At 38.8% G+C, this 18,172-nt stretch overlaps 1 protein-coding gene and 1 long non-coding RNA gene across 2 annotated transcripts; one reads left to right on the top strand and one right to left on the bottom strand.

Annotated features, from left to right (window-relative positions):
- Positions 1–2,067: 2,067 nt before the first annotated feature.
- On the top strand, positions 2,068–8,321 carry LOC121908418 (Y+L amino acid transporter 2). Its single transcript, XM_042428413.1, has 10 exons — positions 2,068–2,252; positions 2,474–3,006; positions 4,151–4,276; positions 4,355–4,499; positions 5,105–5,228; positions 5,427–5,530; positions 5,645–5,741; positions 5,911–6,060; positions 6,831–7,014; positions 7,367–8,321. Exons 2-10 carry the CDS (start codon positions 2,487–2,489, stop codon positions 7,459–7,461), a joined length of 1,545 nt encoding a protein of 514 aa, XP_042284347.1. The 5' UTR covers positions 2,068–2,252; positions 2,474–2,486; the 3' UTR covers positions 7,462–8,321.
- Positions 8,322–9,315: 994 nt separating this feature from the next.
- LOC121909301 lies at positions 9,316–10,437 on the bottom strand. The gene is made up of 3 exons (XR_006099405.1): positions 10,302–10,437; positions 9,729–9,807; positions 9,316–9,592 (listed from the first exon to the last, which is right to left on the bottom strand). It is a non-coding gene; the product is annotated as an uncharacterized LOC121909301 (long non-coding RNA).
- Between the last annotated feature and the right edge of the window lie 7,735 nt (positions 10,438–18,172).

The following is an 18,172-nucleotide window of genomic DNA, read 5'->3' as shown; positions in this document are numbered from 1 at the left end:
ATTAAAGGATAAATTTCAGCGAGCTGCTCTGTAGAGGTGTAGGATAACTGCAACACACGACTGGAGAAAATCAAACCGGCCTTGCTTGTAGCAGCGCTTCAGTGTACCTGCGCTATATGGTACAGTTTAAGTAGTTAATTGTTTATGACTCGTTCAACTTTTTCTACTGTAGCTGCGCTGCCTCACCTGCTCAATGACAGTAACGCCTGTTTATAAAATAACTTTCTCTGTCAGTTCCTTGTAGACAGATCAGTAGCATTCAAGGCATAATCCTGCTACAAGCAAGAAGATACAAATACACGTCACACCTGTTCAGTTACTACAGTCATACATACAGTGTATATATATATATATATATATATATTCTTTGTGCCAAAAAAGCATTACAGTCAAACACTGATTTGGAGCACCACAGTAGCTAAATGGTTACCACGGATGCCACATAACCACAACGTTCCTGGTTGGATTCCAGATAGGGAAATGTGTTGCTTGTCACACCCATCTCTTTCTCTCTCCCCTCGTTTCCTGTCTGCCTCTTCGCTGCTCACTGTCCAAATTAGGAAAAAAAAAAAGAAACAAATGATTTCTGCTTCCATGACACAGTTATCACTTTCAATCTTTCTTACGTGTGTATGTGTGTGTGTGTATGTGTGTGTTATTAGAGCTGCATTATTTATTTTCTCGATTTGATCTATAAAATGTCTAAAAACTGTGAAAAAAATCATCACTTCAAAGTGACATCTTCAGATTGTTTGAATTGTCCAACTGACATTTTAAAAGCCAAAGATATCCAATTTACTATCATAGAAGACAAAGAAAACGGCTAATATTTTCATTTAAAAAGATGATGGAAAAAACTTTTTTTTTAAAAATTCTTGCTTAAAACTAACTTAAGCAGTTGTTTATCAAAATTGTAACAGTTGTTGATCCACTACTGATGAATCAACTTATCGTTTCAGCTCTAGTGTGTATGTTGTGTGCACGTGTGTGTGTGAACAGTTTCTCATTAACACTGCCTCCACTTCCTCAAAATGGGTGCTGAAATGACAGTATTGTAGGTGTGGCATTAACAGTCTGCACATCTATGAATTCAACACTGAAGAACATTTATTTTGTTCACATTTCTTCTTCTTCTAAATCTCCTCATTTTAAGGATGCACAGTTTTCCCATCAAAAGGTCCAGAGTAAATTGCAATTCAGTGACGAACTTTTGGGAAGTGAGCCAGAGCAGGCAGTTCTTGGTAAAGAACACATTCTTTCAAGAAGTCATGTAATGTCACTTAGCAGCGGCCCACAGGAAGGCCGAGCGAGGTCAATATGCTTCCATATTGCCTTGTCTATGACAACTGTGCCTCATATTCTGCTTTCGGCCTCAACTATAATCAACATGCAAAAGCCTTTTTACACACATATCAAGCAACGTTGAGTGAAAAAATGCGACAAATTTGATAGCCTGAATATGTTGTAACATATTTTGTACTGTAGATGATTGTTTCATCTTTTTTTATATATATATATATATATATATTATTTTTTTCTGTGATCTCATTTGTTGTATCCGTAGAAATGCCTTCTGCAAAATACCTGCATAATTTAGTGCTCATTATCATTATCAGTGTCAGTTCATCAAACAATTATACAAAGTATTGCATAAAGTTTGGTTGATGTGTAACTGTGGTTTTAACAGAAACAAAGGATTTTTTCAAATATTGTATCAAAGTCTTCAATAAAATGAGTTCACTGTTTTTACTTCTGGCTCATTTATTCTTGATTTCTTTTTATGTAACACTAATCCAAGGGCAGTTTAAGTACACAGTTAGCACAGTTAGCTCATATAATGTTATCATCTATATAAAGCTGCTGATTGGGATGCAAAGAACAAAGATAAATAATGTACAGCAAGTGAGTGACTGGTAGAGTAGCAGCTATTAGGTTGATCACAATGTACTATGTTGACCCAGAAGCAGCTGGGCCTCCTCTGTCTTCGCTCCCTGGGGGCAGGGACGAGGTCTGCTCGTCTCTGAAAATAGCACGGGGGGGAACACGAGAGTACGGTTCGCCTGGCGCTGGAAAAACACTGGTTGTGGTTGTGCGGGGCAGCAGGGATTGCAACATCGACCGTCTTGTTGCTACTTCTCAGATGTGATCTCACCAATGTTTCACTGCTCGCCTGGTTCAGAGAAGCCACAGTGACTTGAGAAAGACTCTACATGTTCAGAGGGACAAACACACCTGTTGATCTTTGAAATAAGGTAAGCTCACTTTTATATTCTTGTCATCAATTACTGCATCTGATAAGTATGTTTATTTTCATGTCTGGAGGCATAAAAAGTGGACTGTGTTGATAAATGTGGGTGTATATGTGATATTTGGAGTTGTTTACTTACATTATAAACTAGAAGAATCATGTCATTTGTTTGGAATCAAACAAACTTGTAATAATCTTTACTTGCTCTATGATCCTCCACTTCAGCACTGCTGGACTAATGGGGGATCTGCGGCAAAAGATGGGGATCATGTCCCAGACCATTTGTGCAAGATCACGGACTCCATCTGAAGAAGACTTGAAGGCCCCAACTGGTGGGAAAGGAGAGAAAATGCATTTGAAGAGAGAAATCTCCCTCATCAATGGGATCTGTCTCATCGTGGGCAACATGATTGGCTCTGGGATCTTTGTCTCACCAAAGGGGGTACTGATACACAGCGCCTCTTACGGCCTATCCTTGGTGATTTGGGCTATTGGAGGTATCTTCTCCGTGTTTGGGGCTTTGTGCTATGCAGAGCTTGGCACCACCATCACCAAGTCTGGAGCCAGTTACGCCTACATCCTGGAGTCGTTTGGTGGCTTTCTGGCTTTCATCCGTCTGTGGACGTCCATCCTGCTGATCGAGCCAGCCAGCCAGGCTATAATTTCACTGACCTTCGCCAGCTACCTGTTGGAGTCTTTCTACCCAACCTGCCAGCCGCCGTATGATGCTGTCCGCCTTATTGCTGCGGCCTGCCTCTGTAAGAAACGCGCCTGTGTTTGAATGAGTTTGTGAGATGAGGTTCATCACCGAGAAAAACAGACTGCAAACAAAATTAGTGTGATTAATTGACAATCTCAAACTTATTAAACTCATCAAAATGTTTGCATGCATTCGGTACAATGAAAAACATCAATCAATGCCATTATTTTGACTTGTGTAGAAAAAAACAAGCAGAAAATCGCCATCTACCCTTCTGCCATCTAGTGAAATGTACACTCCACTGCTCAGTTTGGTCTCAGTCCAGCTCCGGATGTCAGCTTGACCCCAAGGAGTATTTTTCACTACTCTGCTGCAGGCAGAGATTGAAACAAAACACTCTTAAAGTTATAATTCTCAGATCATGAAATCAAACCCCATTTTTAATAGTATTTATGATCTGCATTTCTTCAACAATAGCCATTCAATGTATTTAAATTCTGTTATTACCTTCTTTATATAATAGTTTCCATTGTAAGTGGCAGAGTCTGACATTCCCACACTGGATTAAAATTGCCTTCACAGCTCTAGCCAAACGATGCAGCATGTAATGCAGCGACACTGTGTGTAATTTTATCTCACTGATATTAGCCTCGCTGTTTACTGTTCACTCTGCTAACCCGACATTTCCTCCTGCTGCTGCTGCTGCTTCACATTGAAAGCATGCAACTGTTGCTTTTATCACAAAGGAGTCACAGGAAATGCAATGTATTTGTTAGTGTAGACATAAAAATTAGATTTTTAAAAAAAAAGAGCTTTAGTGCTACCTATGTATGATGACATGGGCAAAACATCTGTTCAACCCGGTTACAGCCTCAGTAACCTTGTGTGAGACTGGCATCAGCTATAGTTAGACTGTCTGTGCTGTAGAAATATCACAGCCTGGCTTTGTGCTGTGAAGAATGCAGTTCTCAGGGTTGGTATTTGGGTGAGAGAGCAGCAATGCCAGTCATGAGCTGGTCTACAAAGAACTGAGTTTCTCTTTCTGTATCAAATACAACATGCGACCCATATGACACAGAGAGAACTTGGTCAATGGTCTCGTGTGGCCCAAACGCAACTAAACATGAAAGCAGAAGCTGTATCAGAAACTACATCAGGCCTCGTTCAGTGATCACATTGTCTCATTTCTCTGGTTTATCCAGGTATACTCATCTTCATCAACTGTGCCTACGTGAAATGGGGGACTCTGGTCCAGGACATCTTCACTTATGCCAAACTCATGGCACTTCTCCTCATCATTGTTGTGGGACTCCTGAAGATAGCTAGTGGTAAGATGAAACAAAATGTATGAATGCATCAGTGGAAACAAGATAAAGTGTGTAAAACCTTAATTTCTCTCTGCGAAGGAGAAACAAAGACCTTCGAGAGTCCATTTGAGGACTCCTCCACAGATCCCGGTTCCATTGCTTTGGCCCTCTACTCAGCTCTGTTCTCCTACTGTGGCTGGGACACACTCAACTTTGTCACAGAGGAGATTAAGAATCCAGAGAAGTAACACACACACACACACACACACACACACACACACACACACACACACACACACACACACACACACAAGTCCATGTGGACATGTTTCCTGCTTTTGGTTCACTAACAAGAATTCTGCTCAGTTCTAATTTTGGACGGCGACGCTACTAAGTTGGAGATTAATGGTGCTTCTGAGCAGATTAAATAGAGTCACTGTATGTTACAGTAAAAGGTGAAAGTTTATGAGACGCTCATTCATGAGCACTGATGGGATGACTGATTATACTGTGTAGTATCATTTTATCCCAAATTACAGTTAGTCACACATTTATTTATCCTTTATTTAACCAGGAAGTCTCTTGAGGTAAAATATCTCTTTTATAAGACTTGTAGCAGCACGGCCAGATACAATTCTTCAGCTCATTGATCTTCATCCTTGTTACTGTTTGTATTGCTCAGGTGTAGCTGATATGACTAGTGCAGTTTTAACAGAAACACATAGCTGGACGGAATGAAAATGGTCATTGTGTGTATTTTTTTTTCATACTTTTTTAATACTTTTACTGCAGGTTTTCAATTAGTCATTAACCTCTTTGTCTGTGTGTTTATCTTCACTGTCTTTGTAGGAATCTGCCCCTGGCCATCGCTATTTCCATGCCCATAGTGACCATCATCTACCTGCTGACCAACGTGGCGTACTATGTCGTTCTGGACATGCCGTCTCTGCTGGCCAGTGATGCCGTTGCTGTGGTGAGGCCACAACAGTCACTTGAGTGAGATCTCTGCTGCTAAATATAAATATAGTTGACCCAAGCAGTTTTTCACCCTGAGATGAAAACAAGACTAAAGTGGAAGTTGCTTTTGTGGTGTGAGGCATTAATGTGCTGTTTTGATCAAATTTCTTGACCCAGAGCGAGAAGTTTGTAATTGACCAATCTGATCCCGCAGACATTTGGGAATGAAGTCCTGGGCCCTTTCAAATGGATCATCCCCGTTTCAGTGGCCATGTCCTGCTACGGAGGACTCAATGCTTCTGTCATTGCCGCCTCACGGTAATCACAAAAATACTGTGCAGGCACCTGATTTTATGTTTATATCATGATGAAACTGTAGGAGAATTTTCCCAGTCAATCTTTCCTTGTTCCCATCTTGTACCCATCATGCAGCTTGTTTTTCGTCGGAGCCAGAGAGGGCCACCTCCCTGACAGCCTCAGTCTGATCCACCTGGAGCGCTACACACCAATACCTGCGCTGCTGTTCAATGTGAGGAGCCTTTACTTCACTCTTCAATTCAAATCAACATCAAATACCACAAATGCATACACATCTGTGTCAGTTGAAAGGCTGCCACGATGTGCAGAAACACGCTGATATATTAATGAATGTTCTGTTAGAATGATAAGTAACTGCTCATCGTGCTGTGTGGCTGCAGGGCGTAATGGGTCTGATCTTTCTGTGCGTGGAGGACGTGTTCCAGCTCATCAACTATTTCAGCTTCAGCTACTGGTTCTTTGTGGGTCTGTCTGTTGCCGGCCTCATCTACATGCGCATCACTCAGCCAGACAGACACAGGCCTGTGAAGGTGCTGCTTTATTCACTCTTCAGATTCTTATTAAATATATTTACATGCATATGGTGTGTATATATATATGTGAATACATATATATATATATATATATATATATATATATTATTGCACTTCCTGTAAGTGTTTCAAATATTGGTGTAGTTTGAAGTAACAGAATTTCTGCAATAATATCAAAAGTCCACTTTGAGCCCCATTTTTGTCTGTGTTACAATTAGATTAAATATTAAAGTTTAAAAGGTTTCATTGGTCACATGCTCATACAGTGTTCTCAGTGAAATGCAGAGCAGTATAGTGTTAAGGTTGTGCTTTAACGGTGAGTTTATAAAGGATAATAATTACAATAAGAGTAAAAATAAAGTAGTAGTAGTAATAGTAGAAATATAAATGATAAAATTCGAAGATAAAGATTATAAATATATATAATATAAGTATCAAAATGTTGAAGTGTATGGCCAGGTGTGTATGTAGGCTGTGCAAATTTTCTGTATATAAAAATGTAAAATGTACATATGTTGTGAGGCAAACTATACAACAATATATTGTATACACACAAAGGGACAATGTGCTAAACAAGGCTGAGGTTGTACAAAGGTCAGAGTTCACCATCTTGATGATCTGAAGGAAGAAGCTTTTTTTTTTTTTTTTTTTTTAAATCGTCTTCAATTGACTTTGCTTGTTAGACGTTCATGTACATCCTAACATCAGCTGCCTGTTTTTCTCCACCATTTCACAAGCTAATCAAATGTGTCTTCTTCTCTCCACAGTTGACCTTGTTCTTCCCCTTCATCTACTGTCTGTGCAGTGTGTTCTTAGTCATCGTCCCTCTCTACGGAGACACCATCAATTCTCTCATAGGAATTGCTATTGCACTTTCTGGTGTGCCAGTCTATTATGTGGCCATTTACCTGCCTGAGGAGAGGAGGCCCACATTCATGCGCAAGTTAAACGGTAAGGTTTAGACTTAAATGTCTCACAGATCACAATGTAATATTTCTGTGCAGTAGGGTGTGTATTAAATCTGTTAAATTCTGTCCTGTGTTTGATGAGTCATGCTAAAACATCAGAAAAGGAAGAAACCAAAGTGCTTAGTCATATCTTTTCTCCAAGAGTACATGAGTCATGAGATGACTGTGTTCATCTTTATGCACTCTTTACCCAGTTTGTTATCTGCTCCTCCTGATTTGAAATCACTTTCGAAATACAGCATTAATCATCAGCTGTGATCAGAGTCAGCTGTATCTGACCCCTCTACTCCCTCTGTCTTTTCCCATCACCTCCCACATCTTTCCTCCTCTCCCAGCATTGGCCACCAGATACACCCAGAAGGTGCTCTACTGCTGCCTGACCGAATTTGACATTGAGACAGAAACACAAGCAGGTGGTAAAACACAATGAGCTGCAGACATCGCCCGTCCTTTACTAGCCTGCTTTTGGCCTCAGTCCCAACCGTGTGCCTGCGTTCTTGCTCCCGGAATGCAGAAAAACAAGGCCTTGCATGGACAGAGTGGCAGAGCACACGCTCACAACATTTGTGAGGATAACTTCTGCGAGGTCAAGTTAAAAAAAGGCCTGGCATCTCAAATGACTTACCAAGAACAAGCAGGCACTTAACAAACTGTTGCTTTCGTCTGTAAATGTGATATAATGTACTACAGAGATGAAGGGATATCTTCTGTGAGGACTGAAACAAAATAGCTGAAAGATGATTGCAGATATGCAACTTGTTTTTTAGACTTGTGAGAAGAAGTAAACTCATCACTTTTTTATTGTCTCACATTGTTTGATGAAGCATCAAATATGATTGAATTTTATCCTCTGATTGTCCTTATTTTCAATAGTTTGACATATTGTGTTTCATAAATGTAACCTTGAGTGTATTTCAGTATTGCTGTTTTTAAGTAAATGCAGCACGGTGGCTCACTGGTTGGCACTGTTGCCTCACAGCAAGAAGGTCCTGGGTTTGAACCCTGGCCATCTCAAGTCTTTTCTGTTTGGGTTTCCACTGTGTGCTCCGGCTTCCTCCCACCATCAAAGACATGTATGTCAGGGTTAATACTCGTGTCAGTGTCCCTGATTGAGGCAAAAGAACTGGAGCTGGTCCCTGGACACTGCACTGTGGCTGCCCATTGTGTGTGTGTGTGTGTGTGTGTGTGTGTGTGTGTGTGTGTGTGTGTGTGTGTGTGTATAGGATGGGTCAAATGCAGAGGATCAATTTCCCCATGGGGATCAATAAAGCACTCTTCTTCTTCTTTTTCTATTTTGACAATTTTAATGAAGCTTTTCACCAAATCTTACAACAACACACACCCCACAGACATTACAGTGGATTATCTGACTAACCTAAACTGTCTGCCTGTGGTTTGTCTGCACACACTGAGTCATGCAAGCTGTTATCTGAGATACTTTTATTAGAGGTAAAGCACCTTGTAGAACTGAGTTGTAACTCACAAACTACCAATTCACCTTTAGCAAGCTGCAAATTCTCCACAAGAGGGTGCTGTTTCATCATTGTAAGCTCAGTTATTCATATTGCAGCCATCAGTCCTTCTGAAACATTAAAGCTTGTTCCTGCTCGGGGTTTAATTTCCATAACTTTGGACAAATTGGCATCCCCTACTTTATTTTTTTTTAAAGGAAACATTCATGATTTTAACAAAGTTAAACAATGATACATTTATTGGCAAACAAAAAAACTGCAGCTCCAATGAAGATTTACAGGCACAGACGATGACTTACATCATCATAACTTGGTGTTATCAATTTCCATAATATTCACAAACATTTTTCAAAAATGTTCCAACCTTTTAGCTGTAATGTCTGCTGGTGACCATCCTTATCTACACATATGGAGTAAACAACATGACATATTGATGAGTAAGGGTTTGTTCCAGCCATCGTTACAAATGTCAGTGGGATGTTAAATGAGAAGTTTGGGTTTCACTTTGGCTCTCTGTAGCATGTAGCTACTACTCTGTGTTTTTGTGCCTCATGTAAACAAATCAAACTTGGATTAGGGTTAGGGGTTACATTTGATACAACTTTCTCTTAATTTCAGCATATAAACAGTAATTCTGGTTTAAAGCACTTTAGCTGCTTTCCAAATAGATTTTATTTTTATTTCATTACTTTTTCTAAGAACAGACTGCTCACAATCACCAATATTTAAATACTATTCAAGTAAAGTCTGTGAGCACTGGTGGTTTAAGAATGTAAAAGTCTTTGTCACTAGTAACTGATTTGCAGCTGGTTTCGGAGAAAATACAGTTGAGTTGAATATTTTTTTAATGCATGTTATAAGAAAAGGATAACACTTGAATAAAAAAAACAATGATGCACATGGGAACAAAAGGGAAAGCAAAATACACTCTTAAGAACCAATCCTTTCAGAGCTGTTAATTCTGCATATGAAGTGACATTTGGAGTCAGGAAGATGTACGTTATAAGGTGCAGTTGGCCGTATCAAACCCAGGACAGATCCACTTGTTGCTAAACTCTTTGTATCCCTCAGCATCGACCAGTTTACTTCCTGAACAGGGAAAAGCACACACACACACACACACACACACATTGTTATCATGATATCCTGGTAATGAAACCTGAGGTCACCAGCATAGTCCACTTTTGTGGCATCCACGTCTTATCTAAAGAGAGATGATACTCACCTGACATCAGGTTCTGGAGGCTGCAAAAGTTGGTGCTGTTATCAGCAGGATCTTTGGTGAACTCGGACACGGCTTCTCCCTGCACGTTAGAAACATCAGAAGATGTTTTTCATGAAGCACCAAAAGGGAAACAGTATGTCTGAGAGGAATGTCTGTGACCAAAGCTGATTAACCCTCTGAACTCTGATTTCTCCCTTTAAATTGCTTTTAGTCAGGAAAATAACATTTTTCCTCGCTGTATCACAACATCACACACATACACTGTCTGCTTGTTTCATCATTTTATTAAAACTATATGACACTTGGTCAGATATTCGAACCCCAAATTCAGTGTGTTTATGATAAACAAAATTGACACAATTGGTCAAAAGTCGGCCGGACATATTTTTGTAAATTTTGGGATCTAAATTTGGAATTCACTTGAATTAAATCCTGAGGTCTTTAGTAAAGCTTGTTGTGAGTCAGAGTTGAGGAGGATTAAAAGGATTGCTTTAGAGTGAGGGCACAGTTTAGGTTTTGTAAGAGCTGCATCTCATCATGTCTGTTTTGCTGATTCAGAAAGGTCACACTTACAGTCACTTTGCAGATGGTAGACTGCTCCAGAAGGAACTCAAGGTCGCTCACTCTCCTCGTGCTCGGAGACGTGTGCGTGGCTTTGATCACGTAAGGAATTGATGACACAAGCTGCAGCACATTTCAGATTCAGAAAAGGCTGACAGGAACACTGTATATTGAACTTTTTGAACAATTACATTCTGTGGATCATGTACTGCTGTTTATGGTTAAAACCATAATGCCTGTCAGCCACTTGCCAAGATTAGGGGGCTTTAGTGGTTCCAGTTTAGCCCCAAGCCAAAGTTATTAAATTGTTTTGTCATATCACGTTAGGACCACCACTAAAGACAGAGAAACCTAAAAAATGTCATTTAAAAGGCAAAAGAAGCTGGGAAGGATCCTTCTGTAGGCAGCATGAACACAAACAGATCCAAAATATAAATAAAATCAAAATAAGGGCAAGAACAAAAAATCAAGAGGAACGTTACATAATGTATCAATAAGCACTGAGGTACAAAAGCTACTTTCAAGAAGAGGAAGATGGTGTGTTCACTGAGAAAAACTGGAAAAAACACATTGTACTGTTTAATATCTCATAAACACATGTGTGTCATTGGCATATGAAAGGATAAAAGGTGTTTTCAGTGTTTTCTTCACCTGCTAACAGACACTATCGACAGCAAGTGTCCAAAAGTTGTGATGGTCTATTAAAAACCACTGCACTGTGGACTGTGTACATAATTTATTAAAGATGTTTATATAATACACAATAACTGTCTTTGCTAATGTCCCTTATAAATTAATGCTGAAAATGTTTTTACACACAAAAAAGCACTTTTTTTTCTGGCTCCTAATGAAATAATTATTAATTATTAATTCAACAATATGTTAGTTGACTGAGATGTTCTGACCTCATATGAGCACCTCTCTCCTGCATATAGACAGCTCTGCCTGATCTGCCAGGCCTTGATCTGGCTCACCAGAGATCCTTGGACAGTTTCGCACGGGATGCCGAACAACCTGCAGAGCAGAGCAGTGAGTGTAAGATGTGTTACTGTAATGTTATTCATAAACAGTTAAGGGCTCCAGTATTCAAAAACACCACAAAAATATTCGATTAATAAATAACTTCACTTATCAGAAAATGCTCCGGCTTTATATTCTTTCAATCATCAAAATTTCAGTTTCTCTGCATTGATACGACTAATGTGAGTCTTGTGAGTCCTGTAGTCTCCACATATCCAAGATAACAAGCGTGAGAAATCACACTGCACAGAACTTCAAATTCATCTACTTCATCTAACAAGCATTTGACCCTTTTATGCCATGATGGCGGTGTATTTCAAGAAATCCAAACACCATCATAAAGCATTTTCTATGTCTTGCTGGTCACATGATGCTGCATCTGCTCTGTGAGCATTAATAGCAGAAACACCAGCTGCAGCAGGGACATTAATAGTCAACTAAAATAGTTTTACATTTTAGAAAAATACAGAAAATTCACTTAAAGTTTCCATAAAAGCCATAAAAGCATAAAAAGTGAATTAAATCTGTAAATAAAAGTACTTTAACTGCTTCTGTATCAGTGCTCACTACACATAAATGCTCAAAATTAATCTACATTACCATTTGACTTTGCAATGTGAGGTGCGGTCTGCCAGTGAGATGGTGAGTGTGGCCCCCAGAACGAGAGCTGAAGCTATCAACAGGTATCTCAGGTCCATACTGAAGGCAGGTGGGTTTCAGGCTTGTATCCAGTGTGTGCTCAAGTGTGCGGACTTCTTCTGAATGTCGGCTCAAATGGCCTCGAGAGCTTAAAAGGGAAACGCATGGGTCATGTGGAAAACTGGAAAAGAGGACAGCGCAACATTGATTAACACAGACCATGGCATGAGAAAGGAAGAGACGAGAGGACACTGGCAGAAAATCTCAATATTGAGTCTTTCTACAGAAAACATTACACATAGAGAAAGCTATTTTTACGAGAGTTAGAACCCTTAAATCCTTCAAATTGATTAACACTTCATCACAGAAGCAGCCATTTCTTTCCACCATGTGTTCCATATTTTCTCACTCACTTATCTCTAGTGGTATCTTCCCGCTAAGATAGTTTTGGTTACATTTTGTCTAAGTTTTGTCTCAGACTATGGAGGTGAATAAGATTTTGTTGTGGTGCACATGGCATCAAAAATTACATTTCAGAAAATAAACAGCTACGCCTTTTTCTACAAACAGTTTCCCTCAGGGTGCAAAATGAATTTTTTTGTACACCAGCCAAATGTCAAGTGAATGTTCAAATTTTACCAGCCACTCAATAGATTACCATTGTTTTGTTTTTTTGGCTGGTGAGAACCTACCAGCCACTTGCATATTTTACCAGTATTTGGCTGGTGGCTGGTGCTGATTTTGTGTCCTGGTTTCCCTGTAACTCTGGAAAATCTGCTAACTTTTTGTCAGGACTATTTCTTTGGTAGAAAGAATTTCTGATGAAAACTTTATGAACATTTAGTTTGTATGTGTCTGTAAGTTTGATGCACAGTGATAGAAAAATCCATGCATTAGTTAAGGGAACACTATGATAGTCATACAGACATCATGGTCATCATGTGGAAGGGAGAGCTCTGTAAAGCTTTGTCTAGGTCTGTTAAAGGTGCCTCCCAAGGGCATCAAGGCCGTTAATATATACTAGTGACTTTCCTTTGTCTTGTCAGAATTCTCCACGGAGACTCTGCGGACTCTCCGCGTCTGCAACATATGTTCTGTTTGAATTAAAGAGACGCTTGACTTCAACCAACCTCAGTCTATTGATAATTTATCCATCACACAGTAATGAAAAATGTATAAATTAAATTTTAAGTATTTACATCTAAATCATGGTTGATGAGTAAAATCAGCTTTGAATTGTGTCCTTTCTCAGATGTTTTTTTTTGCTGGTACCACCTTAAGTCCAAGTCTTAAAATCAGTGAGCAGAAATACCAGAAATAGAAACAGAGTCTCGTCTGTCCTTTCCATTTGCACGCTTTTTGTTATATAAATTTGTTCATGCAACAGTAACTCTATTTCCACATGTTACGTGTGAAATGATTACTGAGAAGCTCTTCATTCCTGAGAGGAGAAATGAACAAGATAAAAGAAACCTCATCGACATATATTGGAGGCAGCCCTCAGAAGATGACTGTAGGGGACGTCAGGTGGACGTCATTAATTTGAAAGAAGTGACTGTTAACCAGGTGGTGTGGGTGTACTCAAAAGATGCTGCTGAGCTGCATCATGGGAAATAAAGGATTCAGCATTTTTGGAGCTTAAGTGCTTCGATTTTGATCACATTTTTCTCAGATCTGTCTCTTGTGTGTCTCCCAGCATTATGGAAGTGCAATTAATAAGTGTGGAATATTCCTTTATTCATGTGTTTTTATTTCTTTTGTGTCTTTCTCTCCACTTTGTTCTTGCATCAAACAAGTCTTGAACTAGTCTGAGATTTACAGGTACAATACACTGGAAGTATTGTGCATAACACACTGAGTCAGCTTTTTTTTAAAAACAGGCAAAGAAAGGCAGTTAAAAGAACAGCATAAAAAATAGATAAATAATATATAAACCCTATATAAAAAAAATACTATGAATAAATGCACACTGTATTAAAAAATACACAATAAATTCTTGCACAAAACAAAAACAACCCAGTGGACCACTGGACTGGTGAAAAACTCTGTATGACAGAGACCTGGAGAGTGAGGGGGGGTGAAGTAGCTGAATACTAAATCTGAGTCCATATGTTATGTGTTCATGGTGTGAATGATGTGGGGTTGGGGGTGGGGGGTATTTCCTTCCTGCCTTAATGTCCTTTGCAATTATTCTGACAGTGGCTGGAAAAAAGCTGTTGTGGCAGCACGTCCTGTGAGTGGTGATGCTCTCTGTGGCCTGTGATGTCTCACGTCGTATCCTTGAACAGAGAGTGAGCTGGTTGCTGTAAATCACTGAGGATGCTCTGTGCTTTTCTCCTGCAGCGCTGTGTCTAGAGTGCATCTGTGGTTATGTGTTTGATGACTCTTTGAAGAGATTTCCTCTCAGCCTGGGTGGTGTTTCCAGACCAAACAGTGATGCCGTTGGTGAAAACACACTCAATGAGTCCTCTGTAGGCCTGGGTGAGGGGCTGACATCTGAGTCCGCCTTCTTCAGCAGCCTAATGAAGCAAAGCTGCTGCTGTGCTTTCTTCACTGTTGTCACAGAGTTTATGGCCCAGCTCAGGTTTTTTGACATATGAGGGCCTAGAAACACAGCCTGCTCCACCTCAGTCCCCTTGATGGTGAGAGGCTCCTCTTGAAGTCCAGAATTAGTTCTTTGGTTTTCTCTATGTTAAGAACAAGGTCGTTGTCCTCTCCATAAACTATGATTTTGTTTACCTATTCCCTGTATGATGACTCATCTCTACGCTTGATGAGGCAGAGGATGGTCGTGCCATCTGCGTATTTTATAATGATACTGTTGTTCTGGGTGGAAACACAGTCATAAGTGTACAGGGCGTAGAGTTTAGGACTGAGGCAACAGCCCTGGGGGGTTTCTGTGCTGACTGTAAGCCCAGCAGAGGCCTTATTTCACACCCTCACCACCTGTGGTCTGTCTGTAAGGAAATGATGTTTATGAAACATGCTTGTTGATTTATCATCATCCTAGTATCATCCTGTAATTCTTGTGCAGTGTTGTGAGAATGATCAATTACTTATTCATTATTCTAAATCGATTAATCCATCAAACTTTATTTGTGCTGCACCTTTCATACAGGTTAGTGAAATTCAAAGTGCTTCAGAGATGACAACAAATGTAAACTTTTAACTATTATACTATAAACTACATGAGAAACAAATTATGAATTAATTGATATAATTTATTTAAATTAATTAAATAAAAATACAAAAAAGCTAAACAAATAATATCCATAAAACATCTTAATGAAAAACACTTAGGCTGGAGTGTAACTGTTGTAGTAATGACTGCAGTCAATTTAAGTTGTTGTTTTAACACCATGACATTGATTCAGTTCAACTCAAACTGCATTTGTGAAGGAGCAGGACACATCACTGTCCTCAGAGAAATATTTCCTTTTGAAGAGCACAGAGAGGCTTGATGCTATAAACTAAAGAAAATGAAACTGTGCAAACAAAACACATTGATTTAGGTGTTGAGTGGTGTTGAGGTGTCATGAGAGCAGGATGAGGGTGAGTAGCTGAATCAGAGGAACAGGCTCCCTCTACTGGCTGAAAGTGTAACTGTAGAAAAGAGATACAACATGCCTTTGAAAATACTTTGTAATTCTTTATTTTTTTTATAAGTACCATGATATTTGCAGGTAAATTCATTGTCTCATTAATCTAAAAGGAAAAGTTCTGATGTTTAACCCTGACATCTTCCACTCCCTTTACATTGTATTAATATCGTACATTACATAAACACAAAACATTTTTATTCACTGCATCACACACACACAAGCACACACACACACACACACAGTCTGTCCTCTTTGATTATCACACAGGCTGATGGTCTGTTTTTCTTCATTGTCCAACATCTCCACTGTAACATTATCCTCCTTTCAATTTCATCTACAGTCTCTTTTGTTAGCAGGCTGTGACAGTTTCTCCTGTTTCTCCTCCCTCGCTCTCGGCTTTAGACTGTGGTCATGTCTCGTCAACATTGTGGTTTCACTGTCAAGCACTTCCTGGCAAGAACAAAGTTGGCTCGAAAAAAAAAAGAAAAAAACTAAAAGTGAATATTTGTGTAGCCAAAACAGTTTTTATTGATATTAGATGTATTTTTTTCTGCTGATTCATCATGATCTTCTCTTTTATTTTACAACAACCTAGTAATCACAGGTTTGAAAATGTCATATAAGAAAACACAAAACATAACATTAGCAATTAAATCTATCAGTACTGGAAATATACTATATAATGGTATATATAATAATATACAAATATACCAGTTAAAGTTTATGTACAAAAGATGTGCACAAAGCTGTTACTAATGTTAAATTTAAAGGGGCACTGGTCTTTAAGTTTATACGTTTTAAATATAAAAATATTGCATATAAAAGAACACATTACTTTTGTGTTTTTTGTACTTAATGGCACACTTGTTTTACACTCACTACAGATTATGTCACTCAGCTTTCAAGCTTAAGTTGTAGACATACAGATGAGATGTTTGAAATCTGTTTTGACACTTCAAATTTGATTCCAGCTGTTCTCATTTTACAGGACCTCTCTTTGATAAATTAAAGCAACGTAAATAAGCATTTGCGTGAATTATCTTCTGATTAACATTTCCACATAGAAACTGTACCTTTTATGAAATTAGAACATTATAAAATCAAGACTTCCTCTATTTCAGTCTCTTTATCAAAGACCAATTAAGACTCATATTTTGTCCTGGTTTCATTTTGTCTCATTCATATAAATCCATTTCACAGATAAAAATCATTAACAAATATCACACAGTCTTTCTCGAGCAGTAAAAAAATAATAATAATAAGGATACATAAATTAACTCCAGTGAGGCTGCTGATTATCCTCTTAAAAATCAAATGTTAACAAAACACACAGAGCTGTGTGAGCTGTGGCGCTTTCAGACTTTGGTGATGCTCCTGACAGTTAGAGTAAAATCCAGATCTGGTTTGAGTTGCTGGATGATGTCATGGAGCTGAAAGACACAAATCATTTTAAATGGATCGTATTCAGATCCTGGGCCACAGTATGATATTAGATTGTGAACAGCACATGTTACATTAGATAGAAAAAAAACCTGAACTTTTTAAATGAATGACTGGTGAGTTACCTTTTTTAAATCTGGAGCGACTGTTGTTTCATTTAGCTCACGATAGGACTGAACAGCTGTCTGAAGGATTGCTACAACTGTGGGAAAACATTTAAAACCATCAAAATCACGCTCGACTTCAAGCTGAATTATATTCTGTGTGAAAGTTTAAAATGAACTTACCATTATCCGATGTATCAGGTGAGGGCAGGACAGATGTTACCTGGAATGGTTGTGTGAAAGAAGTAGTTGTCATGGTTGACATCGACGTGGTAGAGGAGGGAAAGGACGCTGGGGAAACATTTGAAATGAATTAGATGACATTTGTAATCTAGAGCTTGACTTTTTCTTTTGAGTGAATGTTTTATTTCACACCTTGAAAAACTTTCTTTCAGCTGTATTCACAAGTCCCATCACAAAAGGACATCTGCAGATATTCTACTAAAAACTTAGACATTCAAGAGATTTACTTATAGTATACATATTTAAAAAAAAAAGAATCTCCTTTAACTTTTCCAATGATTTCTGTCTGTGTACTTACTTGTCTGTGCAGTACACGAGACCAAACACGCAGCAAACAGGATCAGCAGCAGCATGTTGAAGCTTTATTTCAGAAGAGAGAATCTGTTGTGGGAAAGTGTGCAGTCTGCTGTAACTGAGCCTCTGGCTACTTTTGTTCTGTATAAGGAAGTGACACCCTCATTAAGGTGTGGCATAAAAACAACAGTAATACATCATTTCTTCCAATGCAGTGACCCAAGTCGGTAACTATAGTCTAAACAAAACACAGTGAAATATGAGAAGGCACTGCATCTTTTCAGCTTCTGAGTTGTTATTTGCTTTATTATAAACCTGGTGGAAGTCAAAGTCCACCACTAGTTAAGTAGTCAAATACATTTTTGGAATCCCACAACACCACAATAGTGCAAAACTATTTCCTAACCTGTAAATTATCCAGAGATCATCCATCTCGGAAAAATTTGAGGGAGAAAAATCATGGCAACTAATGCTGATTTATGCCTACAATAGTTCCATGATTTTCTCCTACTTTTTATTAAGAAGTCTTTGAGCCAAAACT

This window comes from Thunnus maccoyii, chromosome 12 (assembly GCF_910596095.1).
Source record: "Thunnus maccoyii chromosome 12, fThuMac1.1, whole genome shotgun sequence".
Taxonomy (NCBI): domain Eukaryota; kingdom Metazoa; phylum Chordata; class Actinopteri; order Scombriformes; family Scombridae; genus Thunnus; species Thunnus maccoyii.
Note: the sequence above shows the minus strand (reverse complement) of the source record. Positions and strands in the feature narration are given on the sequence as shown.